Source organism: Phacochoerus africanus, chromosome 14 (assembly GCF_016906955.1).
Source record: "Phacochoerus africanus isolate WHEZ1 chromosome 14, ROS_Pafr_v1, whole genome shotgun sequence".
Taxonomy (NCBI): domain Eukaryota; kingdom Metazoa; phylum Chordata; class Mammalia; order Artiodactyla; family Suidae; genus Phacochoerus; species Phacochoerus africanus.
The window spans coordinates 7,492,665-7,504,937 of record NC_062557.1 but is presented as its reverse complement, the minus strand read 5'-3'; the positions used below and the strand labels follow the sequence as shown (position 1 = coordinate 7,504,937).

Genomic DNA, 12,273 nt, shown 5'->3' with positions numbered 1-12,273 from the left:
CCCAATATTGGCAGAAACTCCAATAGTCTCTGTACACCTGCCCCGCGGCTCCTAAAAATACAAGCGCCAAGGACTTTTTCTCTCCTGACAGATCCATCCAGTTGGCGCCTTTCCAGGAAGTTCTGGAGGTGGCAGGCTACGGTGACATGCACAGCCTTGGGGCAACAGCAAGAGGACATCCTTTATGGGGAAGTCAGGCTGCAGCCCCACGGCTGCCCTGAACCACCTGGCAGCCCCAGGAAAGGTTTTCCTGCCTCACCTCTAAGCCTCGCTGGGAAAGGCCCAGGTAGAATGGGTAAAAAATGTAAAAAAGTAAAATGGGGGGGGGGAAGGGAGCATATAAAGCAAAATAATTGCAACAATATAAAAGCCTCATGTAGGTGCCATAAAGAGCGATCGGATTGAAAGCTGCTGATATAGCTGAATCCATAAAAGTGTGCTCCACGTTGTTTATTACATGCCGGGGTGCGCAGGTACTGCGGCCCAGATTAATGGGGCACGAGGAGGAGACAGACAGTTAGAGCCCCACGGCGTAGATGGATAAACAGAGCCCTCGGAGTTTAAAAATACGAGGGTTGCCCCCGGACCTCAGGGCTAGCTTGCTGGCTTTGGGAGGGAATGGGGGGGGGGGGCAGAGGAAATTGACACCCACCGGGGACCCTGGAGCCCTGCCCAGGTCCAGGTGGCAGCTGGCAGGGCTTGAGGGGAGGGGCCCTGGATTCAGCAAGGGAGGACCTCAGGGTCAGGAAGCCCTGGTTCCAAAGCTCGTTCTGCCCCAGGCGTCCTGGGCATGACTCCAGCTGGCCAATTTACCTCCTGAGTCTCAGTTTTCTCAGCTGCAAAATGGGGGTAAAAAAATCACCATCTCTCAGGGTGGTGTGGGTTTAGCCCCTGACGTGTCATGTCTTTTCTGGGCAAGGACTCAGTATGTGCCAGGCTGAGTGCCAGGAGTCCCCACTGAGCAGGATGGGCAGGGGTCTGTCCTCATGGCGAGCACAGTTGGGGAAGAAGCCAGATCTGTGCTTAGATGTTCAAGAGATTAAAGATGCATGTGGTGGGTGCTTGGAAGGAGGGTCCTGGCGGGGTGTGGCTAAGCTGGTCCCGGGTGAAACAGAGTACCGGGCACATAGTAGGAGCTCCACAGATGACAGTCCCTCCTCTGAGGACTTGCCTGCCCGTGCTTGTGGAAGGTGGGGGGAGTTTCCTTGCTTCTTCTTCCCACCCGCAGCCCAGCCAGGACCAACTGATGGAGCCAGAGGCTACCAGGAGGTGAGGCTGCAGACCCTCAGGCGGCTCTTGACCCAGGGAAAGAGGACCTACATGTTAGCTGCTACGAGAGATCAAGCAAAGCCTCAAGCGCTCCCTGGAGACTCCCAGGAGATGGGGGAATGCGCATGGAGCTCAGAGAAGCCAGAAGGAAGAAGAACATTCCAGAACTCCACTGCCTGAATGACAGAGGGACAAATGAGGGGAGCTGGAGATAAATAAGGCCGCAATGCGGAGGGGCCCCTAGAGCACTAGGATGGATGGTGGGAGGGGGTCCCAGAGGAGATCCTGGCCCACATGCTGCCCTTTCCTGATTGGTTACTGTGCTTTTCCTGGCTGAGCCCAGATGTGTCCTCAGAATCCTTCCTAACACAGTGCCAAGAATGGATCAGAGCAAGCCAATGAGGTGAAACCCATTTTCCACCCTGGGTAGGGGGAGTCAAGGCAGATTGGACTGGGAGAGGTTAGATCGGGGCCAGATGAGAGTATTGGCAAGCTGGGCTGTGGGCTGGAAGTTGGCCCTAGGGGGGCACCTGGGAACAGAGGGCTGACAGCCATGAGGACAAGTGCCTGGAGAGGGGGCCCCCTTGACAGAGGAAAGGTAAGCCTGAGAGGAACCGACTTGCAAAGAAGAGGGATGGGTTAGGATTTTCGTCTCCCTGGGTTTGAGATGCCGGAACAAAGATGCTCAGGGAGGGCTGTTTAGGAACATGGGGCAGGAGGGCCGGGCGGCGATGGGCCCAGCGAGAACAGGATGGTGGGACCAGGGGGAGCCTGGGGACCAGGGTTGGGGGTGGGAGGGACAAAGGGCCAAGAACCAGGCGTGGGCTTGTTCACTGCAGGGGAGAAGGAAGCAGGGGACAGAACAGTGTGAGACATGGAGTGTTCTGGAAGCTCAGATACAACAGGGGTGCCCAGGGCCGGGGAGGGGGGACTGTCAACCGAGCTGAACTTCCTGAGCAGTCAAGGAGAACCCGGATGGAGGAAGAAGATTCGCAACCAGGAGGTCGCCAGTGACGGGGGAAGGGGAGAGGGCAAGGGAGCTGGCAGTGGCGGCCAGGACCCAGAGCTGAGGATTGGGCGGGTGGATGACTTCCCGAGCGGAGTCGAAGAAAGCAGACAGCAGGGCTCTCCCAGTGGCCGGCAGCCAAAAGGGAGCTCTGCTTCCCTCTGGGACATTTGGGGAGCGGTTAATGATGCGAGTTTGGCAGCCAGGGGCACCCGCTCCCGTTCTCGGGTTTGTGCGTCATTAGCCAAGGTCACTGGGAAGTAAATGTGTCACCGCTTTGGCCTCTGCTCCTTCAGCTTTCTCGTCTGTACCTGTGGGGGTTGCTAATGGCCTGCCTCGAGGGACTGCTGTAATGATCCAACAGCGAAGTGTCCAGACAATGCCTGGCACATGGGAGCAATGGGAAGGGAGCCTCCTGGGTAGTGAAGGCAGAGAGGGACAGCTTGGGCGTGGCCCGCCCTCAGCAGCAGGGCACACCTTCCGTCCGATGCTCTCTGCTGCGGAGGACGCTGCCGGCTCCGGGTCTCCGGATGGCCGGCTAGGGTGAGGGGACCTCAGGCACGGGATGGAAGACACCTGCCTCATTTGCCCCCCATCAGACAGTGGGGTGAACAGGGCCCCAAAGGTCAAGTGGAACCATTACATGCAAACCAGAGCAAGGAGGGAGTTCCCGTTGTGGCTCAGTGGTAACGAACCCGACTAGTATCCGTGAAGACAAGGGTTCCATCCCTGTCAGTGGGTTAAGGATCTGGTGTTGCTGTGAGCTGTGGTGTAGGTCTCAGACACAGCTTGGATCCTCCGCTGCTGTGGCCGTGGCGTAGGCTGGCAGCTGCACCTCCAATTCAACCCCTAGCCTGGGAACTTCCATATGCCATGGGCACGGCCCTGAAAAGACAGAAAAAGAAAAAAAAAAACAAAAACAGAGCAAGGAGGACTGGCATCTTCCACCTGAGCTCAGGATGGTTGATGGGGCCCTGGGGTGGGAGGAAGCTTAGGGGCTCCCCATACTGGGGCAAAGTTGGGGCCCGCTGCCCCAGGATGATTTTGATAACAGTGCAATGGGGGACACCCACTGTGATCCAGTCTCCCAGAGTCACCTCACTGAATCCTCCCAGCTCAGCTTTGCCATCAGCATCACGTTACAGATGAAACTGTGGCTTGGGGACCATGTGACTGGGTCGCAGGTCAAGCGGGTGGCAGGGCAGGGAGGCGAGCTGCTCCCCTCTGCTGGGCAGGCTTCCGGCTGCCCACGAGCCCAGGGCCAACCTGCCCTGTCTAACACAGGGGGGCCAGAGAACCACAGGTGTCCTGAAATGTGACTGGTGTCCCTTCGATTGCATGGGATTTAATTTTATCTAATTTACATTTAATTGAAAGCTGATCCCCAAATCAGTTATTAGAACACTTTTAAATACGTGCAGAACAACTTGGGCACACAAGGCCACCTTTCCAGCTATACATTTTCTGAATTCTAAATACAGATCACGTATTTCAGGTGAAAATTTCGCATTCAAATTGAAATGAGCTCTAAGTGTAAAATACACACGGATTTCAAAGACTTAGTAGGAAAAAAAAAACCCAGTGTAAAGTATCTCATTAATATTTTCTATATGGATTGTGTGTGAAACTGATAATATTTTGGATATGTTGCATTAAACAAAATGTGATCAAATTAATTTCACATGTTTCTTTTTCTTTCTTAAAAAGCAAGGCTCCTGGCCAATTTCACCGTGTCTGTGGCTCACATTATCATTTGACTGGACAGTGCAGCTCCGATCTCTGGGTGTGGGACCACCCCCCAGGGTCGGACTTTTAAGAGCTGTGACAGTCTGTGTGAGGTCACCTGGGTGACATCTGGGCAGGGGGCCACTGAGCTTTGCTCGCTGTTTTGGCTTCCGAAGAGCACGGGTGTTGCTGAGCAGCTGAGCTTTGCTGAGCAGAGGTGGGATGAGGGGGTCAGAGGGGAGGGGTGAGGCTGGGGTGAGACAGGAGGGCGGATGCAACCGGTGGTGGGACAAGTGGCAATCCCTTCTAGTGTACTGGCTGGCAGGCAGGCAGCTGCGGGATTTGTGCCAGTGACAGGAACAGGGATTCGAAGTGCTGTCACTCGTGGGAGGAGAAATTAGCTGAAAACCAGCTAATTCTGCTCTCAAACCAGTCTCGTTCCCTGTGTCAGAGCAGGAGACAAGGGGAGATGGGAGAGAAACAGACGACGGTGTGGGGAGGCTGGAGCAGACACAGGGGTCCCGATGGACCCTGCCTGCCTCTGTGGGACCAGCCAGAGGGCTGGGGGGCGGGGTGACATGGAGCACAGAGTGATCACGCCACCTCCTGTTGGCCAGGAGGAGGTTGGGTGCTGGACGAGGGGCACAGAGCAGGTGGCTCCAACCTTGGTATCAGGATCGACTGAGTTACCCAGGAAGACGCCTGGCCTTGACTCAGAGCGTGAGCATCCCTCCCGCCAAATAATTCGATTCTCTTAGACCCCAGGTGCTCCGATCCCTGGAAAACACAGGGGGCGAAACATCTCCCTCTGACAGTTATAGTCCTTTTCTTAGAGATACAACAGCGCCCCCGGTCACGGGCTGGGCTCCAGGTTGCCTGCACTAGACTGAGACCGGTTAACGTCAGAGGTTACACCCGTGACCCCGAGAGCTCAGTATCCAGCCTGGAACCCGTCTCCCTGCATCCAGGTCTCTTTCTTGGCAGATGGGAGCCATAACTGAGGTCATGGGAGGGCTTCTGCTGGTGCCCAGAGGGCCCAGGAATGGGCAGGGTCTGGGCTGGGGAATGTTCGGGGCTTTCTGGAAGGACAGGCTGGGATCTGAGGAAGGACACAGGAGGTCCCATGCTGGCCGGCACCCTTATCTTGCCGCCGGCAGGGGTGTCCCAGCGGGACCATGGGTGGCAAATGAGGCTGGCTTTGGAGCAGCAGTTGTGCAGATGTGGAGGGATTAGAACATCTGGCTCTCCCAGGCTGCGTGGCTGCTCGGCTGCTTCCGGAAGCTCTGGCCTCCTCCCACACCCACCTCTCTATCCCTGGGATGGCACGTGGAGAGGGGGGCCCGGCCCGGGTGGGGAGAAGCAGCCAGGGTCAGGAGCCTGCCTGCGGTCTTGGCTGGGGAAATACGTCTCGGCCAGGGAAACTCAAGGAGTCCCCCTTTTAATCTGCTCCTCCCTGGGCTCTGCCACCGGGGAGAGCTTCGCCTCCACCTCCAGGGGGCCAGGTGGTCTCTGGGGATGGGCACAGGGGCACTTTGAGGTGAGAGCCTGTGTTCCCATCAGCGAGGGTGGCTTGGCTCCAAGTGAACGTGGCGCTTTTTAGGTGCCAGCTGCATAGAGGCGGGTAGTCTATTTCTGTAAAAATGAGCCTCCCGTCTCCTGGCGGGCTCTCTCCATCAGCACCTGAGCCGCAAGGGCGGCTGTAACCCTCTGCTGCACACGCCTTCTCCGACGTTCCACGCCCTCCCCAGGCCTCCAGGGGCCCAGCTCACAGCCAAGCTAAGCATCTCCTCTCCTGATTGGATCGCAGACTCGTCAGGGGAATGGGGTCCAGAATCCAGCCCCCTCCTGGCCTCCGCCTCCCACTCCCACCCCCAGTGGGGTCTCCTCCTCCTCAAGTCAGCTCTTCCCTGCCCTCCCGCAGCCTCCCCCCGCCGCCACCCCGCCATTCCATCTTCCCAGTGACCCCCCAGAGCCCCATTCCCGAGATTTAATGACGCGCTCCGCCACGGGGCCCAGGTCCTGCCGCTTACTTACTCTCCACGGCGAGAGTGATGGGCTGGCTGGTCTTGTTATCGCCGTTCTTGTCATTAACCGCCTGCACGTAGTAGCGGCCCGCGTCGGGAGCCACGGTTGACAGGATGACGAGGGTGTTCTCCAGGGTGATGGCTCTGGGAAGAGGAAGGGGACTCCTCTGAGGGGCTGAGCGGCTCTGAGCATCCAGGGATGGGAGCAGGGACCAGATGCCGGGTGCCCCCAGGACCCCCTCCTCCAGCCCGCCTCCCGGATCCACTTACAGCCTATACTCCGGCCATGCTGAGTTTGCAGAGTCCCAATATGCTGCCAGCGCTGGGGACCCGACCCAAATTCAGCAGTGTCCAGGGGTCTGAGACCATCCACAGGATGCTTGCCTGCCCCCCATCCCAGGCCTGGGCTAGGGGCCAGAGCTCCGAATTCTACCCTTTCTGTGCTGCAGCATGGATGGCAGGGCGACCCTCTGTTCCAGGTGCATCCAGCACTAAAGAAAGTCACTCACTGGAATGAATGAGTGAGTCAATGAATGAATGACCGAGAGATATTTTATTAAGAAATGAGCAGGACGGTTTTGCAATCACGGCTGAACCTACTCCTGAAGCCGTTTAGGTTGAGTCCAAGGCCACAGGTTGCCTGCCACACAGACTTCTGGGGTCCCACCCCCCACAGCCCCCTCTTGGGGTTTCTGATTCTTTCTCCTGGAAGCTGGTCTGTGAAAGTGGGATGGGCTGGGCTGGTTGAGAGAGAAAAAGGATGCTGGCCGGGCCACGGAGTGGTCCACAAATGGGCAGTTTGCTCCCAAGCTGGTTCCCGCTGCTGGAATCCCATCTGGTAGCCCCTCAGCGACCTGGTCTGCTTGTTCAAGTGGGGAGCTGGGGGCCCCCCGCTGCCGTGGGTGCCAGAGCACCATGCCTGCGACCCTGCCCCGCACCTCCTTCCACCCCACCCCCTCCTGACGACAAACAAAACCGCTCGTTTGTCAAGTCTATCCCAGGATCTTAATGGGATGCACTCGAGACAGCTGTTAAACATCCTTAATGTTAGTTTAACAAGGACAAATCCAGTTGAATTCTTTTCAAATTTTCCCATTAGGTGAATGGTACAGAGTTTTAAACAGGCTCTCAAATAAACATCCCCACGATGTTTAAACAGCCTAGTCGCTCCTGCAGGCTGCGCCAGGGTCCCCCCTTCTTCTGGTTTTGGGGGTTCAAGTGCCAAGTGTCACCCTGCCTGCTGGGCTCCAGGAAGTAGGAAGACAAAGCCTCCTGCCCCGAGGCCGAGTACCCTAATGATGCCATCCCCCTCCCCCAGCCCCCGAGAGCTCTTTTAACCTCCAGCTAATGAGGCGATGGGTGTTGGGACAGAGCCAGACCGAAATATTTTAAAGTGGACACTATGGGACAGGGATGGTGACCATTTCCTCACGTGGGAGTCTCCCGCAGGGGCCCTGGTCCTTTAGTGTAGATTGTGGGGGTGGGTGAGGGCTGGGGGAAGGGGGAGGGAGGCTGGGCTCAGGCCAGGAGAGGAGCACATGGCTTCCCTATGGCTGGCCTCAGTCTTCTCACCCGTGTAAGGGGTGGAAGCAGATGTGCGTGCGGATCCCTTCCAGCCCTGAGGCTGAGGGATTCGATTCCTGTGGCTGCTCCTGTGAGTCCCCATCTGGTCTGAGGCTGCCCCCTCCCTCTCCCCCAGCCCCCTCCTGGCCCACCGTCCAAGGTCAGGGCTAATGATGAGCCGGGGTGCATGTGGACCCCTTGGGCTCCAGCTCCTGCAGCCACTGCCCTGGTGCGGTAGGAGCAGGTTGAATGAGGTCATTGGCTGGGGGGCACGGCCTGGTCCCGCGCTCCAATTTACCTGCCTGTCCTGAACCCCCCCTTTTGGCCCCCAGAGAAGAAGGCTCCCACCTCCGACTCCTTCTCTCTTTGACCATGAAGACTCTCCCCCACTTCCACTCTCTCTTTTGCCTAAATTTGTCCTCATTATGATCCATCCTTCTTAGTGGCTCTCAGTCAGGGGCTGGCTTCACCCTCCAGGGGACGTGAGACAATGTCCGAAGAGGTTCTGCTTATCCCAGCCGTCAGGTTGCACTAGTCACTAGCAGACAGAGGTCAGGGATGCTGGTAAGCCCCCCCCGCCACCCCCGCGCTCAGGACAGCCCGCACAATGAAGATTTGTCGGGACCAAAATGTGGGCTGTGCCGTGGCTGATCCCGTCCCGGGGGATGGCCTGTGGAGGTGGCAGGGATGGTGGCCATCCTCCTCCGTTTTGGGGTCCCCTTCCACCGAGAACAGAGGCTGCGGGGAAGTCAGGGGCCACCCAGCCCAGCCCCCTTGCATCCAGGTGAGAGCTGGCTGACTCAGGGGGACATGGAGGGTGTGCACCACTTCTGGGCTTGGACCAGCCAGGCCGCTGGAAGCCCAGCGTGGACGAGCGCGGAGCCCCCGCCAGCCAGGACCCCTGAGTGACTGTGGAGGAGGGCACCGTCCCATCCTGAGCCCACTGTGGGATTTTCAGTTGGCAAGGAATAAACTGCTCTGGTGCTAAGTCCTTGGGATTTGGAGGTCTCAGTCATGTAGCTGGCATGGCCTTGACTGGCGCTACAGGAAAGCACTGTGTCCAGGACCCCCAGGGCCTGGGTTCGAATTCTGAATGTGGAGGAGAACAGGAGGCAGAGAGCTGGGGACGTGCTAGTGGCCTTTTGACCCATGTTCCCTCTGTCCTCAGCAGGAGGCTAAGGAAGGTCTCTGGGCTAGCAGTTTCCCACAGGACGAGCATCCCATTGAAAGATGGTTCTAGACCAAGCCTGCCCCTCACTTCCAGGGTGCACAAAACTGACTGTGGCACACAGGAGGGCTTCCGGCCTGCTGCATCCAGAGGTCCCACAGCGAAGGAAGCTGCCGGAATTCTTGCAGGCAGGGTGTGGACGTTAGGGCTCTACTCTCAAGTAGGACTGTGTTTTATATATTTGCTTTTTAGGTGTATGTGTGTATATATATATATATTTTGCACCCGTGGCGTATGGAGGGTCCCAGGCTAGGGGTCCAGTCGGAGCTGTAGCTGCTGGCCTACGCCACAGCCACAGAAACACAGGATCTGAGCTTTGTCTGCAACCTATACCACAGCACAGGGCAACGCCGGATCCTTAACCCACTGAGCGAGGCCAGGGATCGAACCTCCGTCCTCATGGAGCTTAGATTTGTTTCTGCTGAGCCACAACGGGAACTCCAAGGCTGCATTACATATTAAAAAAATTTTTTTTTCTTTTTATGGCTACACCTGCAGCATACGAAGGTTCCCAGGCTAGGGGTCCAATCGGAGCTGCAGCCACCATCCTATGCCACAGCCACAGTGATGCCTGATCTGAGATGCATCTTCCACGGATCCTTAACCCACTGAGTGAGGCTAGGGATGGAACCCGCATGCTTATGCACACAGCATCAGGTTCTTAATGCACTGAGCCACAATGGGAACTCAGGACTGGGTTATAATTTTAAGTCATACTCCTCTGTTTCAATTTCCTGGGTCTTTCCTGCTTCTCTGATTGGCCCAGCTCCCACCCACCTTGCATCCACTACTCCTAGGAAGCCCTTTCTTCTCGGCTCCATGGGGGCCCATTTGATCATGTAATTAAGGCTAAAATAAATCACCACAGAACCTGCCCAAAGCCCCCAGCATGCGTCTTTTTAGGGTCCTTGTCTCCTTTTCAATGATGAGTATCAAGGAGAGAGCGAGGTTGCTAATCACTTCTGCCCCGGGAGTCCGCGCGGTCCTCTGTAGATAGCGCCCGTATTTGGCACCCCGCGCTCCTCACTGGCTGATAGCGCTTGTCAGATGTGTATCTCTGGCAAACAGATATGGGAGAATTTGTTTCTGGGGACCTCTCCTCTGGGTTACGAATATTAATCTGCTGTAATTGCTGAGATAAAATCCCCACCGAGTTCTAGCCTGCATTTGCTAGGAGAGCGGGAAGGGGGCGGGCGGATCCAGAAAGCACACACGTGCTTGTGTGCATGTGCGTGCGTGCGTGTGTGCACGCCGAGATGGCCCTTTCGGGGTGCCAGAGGCTGTGGGGGATGGAAAGGGGGCTGAGGGCAGAGACCAGAGGCCAGGAACAACAGAAGGAAGTGGGAGGCTGTTAGGAAAGGGAGTCAGGCTGGAGAAAGGGCTTCATCTCCCGCAGCAAACGGAGTAGACAGACGCCCACATGGCCGTCCAGCAGCCACAGCCCACATTGCTCATCTAGTCCCCTGCTCTTCCCCCTGCCACCCCTTGCATCTGAGCGAGGGCTCAGAATCCTCAACACAGTATCCCCGGCAGCACTTGCAAGCGACTGGCTTGCAGGTCCCATCACTGCTACAGCAGAACGGGTGAGGTAACCTCAGAAAACGGAGTTCGGAGGGGCGGGGACTCACCTACCTGTGCCAGCACCTGTCTGGCAGAGCTGCATCTGCGGCACATGGAATTCCCAGGCTAGGGGTCGGATCAGAGCTGCAGCTGCTGGCCTACACCATGGCCACTGCAACTCGGGATCCAAGCTGTATCTGAGACCTGCACCACAGCTCACGGCAATGCCGAATCCTTGACCCGCTGAGCGAGGCCAGGGATTAAACCCACATCCTCATGGATACTAGTTGGATTCGTTACTGTTGAGCCACAGCAGGAACTCCTCAACTTCGGTCTCTGTGTTAATGGTTAACCACGCTTGGCTGGTTTGATTGCACCTTCATTAGGCTTAAGAGAGCCTGCTCCAACTCACACAGCACGAGTCCACCTGTGAACATGGGGGGCCTCCAGTTGTCACCTGCTTTGTAGCAGCGCCTTTGCCAAATGACTTTGCAGTCCTCTCACTCAAGGGCAGAGTTAATTTCCCTGCTTCCTCTTTATTTTTTAATTTTTTTTTTTTTTGGTCTGTACCCATGGCATGTGAAAGTTCCCAGGCCAGGAATTTAACCCAAGCCACTGCAGTGACAATGCTGAGTCCTTAGCCACTAGACCACCAGGGAACTCCTTTCCCCACCTCCCATTTGTCACTGCGTCAACTTGATCCCCCAACACACTGAGAAACTCCCAACCTCCAGAGTTCCCACCCCAGACCCCAGAAAGGGGGGGGGCTTAAGGAACCCTACCTTGTCATGTACCATCAATAAAGGACATTGCACCACACCCTCTGCCAAAAAACCTGAGTCTGAGTTCTACATGTGGCTTGCTTTGACCAATGAGATGTTAGCAGAAGCTTGAAAAGTCTGTGTTTTGCTTCTCCTGTAATTACCAGGAGATGATGCTAGGGTTTGCTGGCTGGAGGCTGAGACACATGGACCAGAGTGGAGTTACCCAGACCCTCTAATCAGCCAACTCCAGCCACGTGAGAGAGCCAGGCTGAGCTCACCAATCTGCCAATTCACAGACTGACAAACAGATTGATAAATAAAGGCTTATTGCATCAGGTCACTGGGACCATTTGTTACACAGCAGTGTGTCTATAGGTAACAGATACATTCAAGGACTGTGGTTCTCAACTGGGCTGCATGTTGGTATCCCTGGGGAGTGTTTATTTATTTTTCATTTTTTGTAAAAAAAAGTTTTACTGAAGTAGAATTGATTTACACGATCGTGATAATTTCTGCTGTATGGCAATGCGATTGAGTGATACATGCACGGGGAAGCTTTTAAACAGCTCCCATGCCTGGGTATATCCCATTTCAATGAAATCAGAATGTGTGAAGGGTAGAATCTCATGATCAATAGCTTTGAAATTGTCCCAAATGATTGCAGCAGGGTAGCCAGGTTGTGAGTCACTACACTGGCACGGATTCTCCAAAAGTGCAACCACTTTATCCTTTCTAGTTCCCATGTCTTTGGACCTGTTCGCACATGAATTCCACAGAAGACAGAATTTAGGACCTGATGCTGGAGTCGGCAAGCCTGGACTCAGCTGCATGAGACGTGGCAAAGTGGTTAAACTTTGGGGGGTGGGGGTGGGGGCTCTACTTTGCCGGCTGTAAAATGGGGATAAAACCCAGCTGCCTCCCCAGGTTGTTGGGAGGGTCATTCATGATTCAATGATTTCTTGAATGGGTACCTGGGGATCGAAAAGGGAAGGAGACAGAGCATCTCTCCCTCGGTGGTGTGTGTCGGTCCTGGGGGAGAGGGCGATGCGGAGGCCCGAGAATACAGCAGGCACTCAATAGGTGCTTAGCAGGTTGTTGCTAAGATATCATCATGTTATGACAATGACGCTGTTC

At 55.9% G+C, this 12,273-nt stretch overlaps 1 protein-coding gene across 2 annotated transcripts in view; it reads right to left on the bottom strand.

Moving 5' to 3' along the window:
- SDK2 (sidekick cell adhesion molecule 2) overlaps positions 1–12,273 on the bottom strand; it is a 287,007-nt gene that overhangs the window by 94,749 nt on the left and 179,985 nt on the right. For both annotated transcript variants that reach the window (XM_047756656.1, XM_047756657.1), the window contains exon 5: positions 6,035–6,168. In XM_047756656.1, the coding sequence (XP_047612612.1) occupies positions 6,035–6,168 (134 nt within the window). The remainder of the gene's footprint in view (positions 1–6,034; positions 6,169–12,273) is intronic.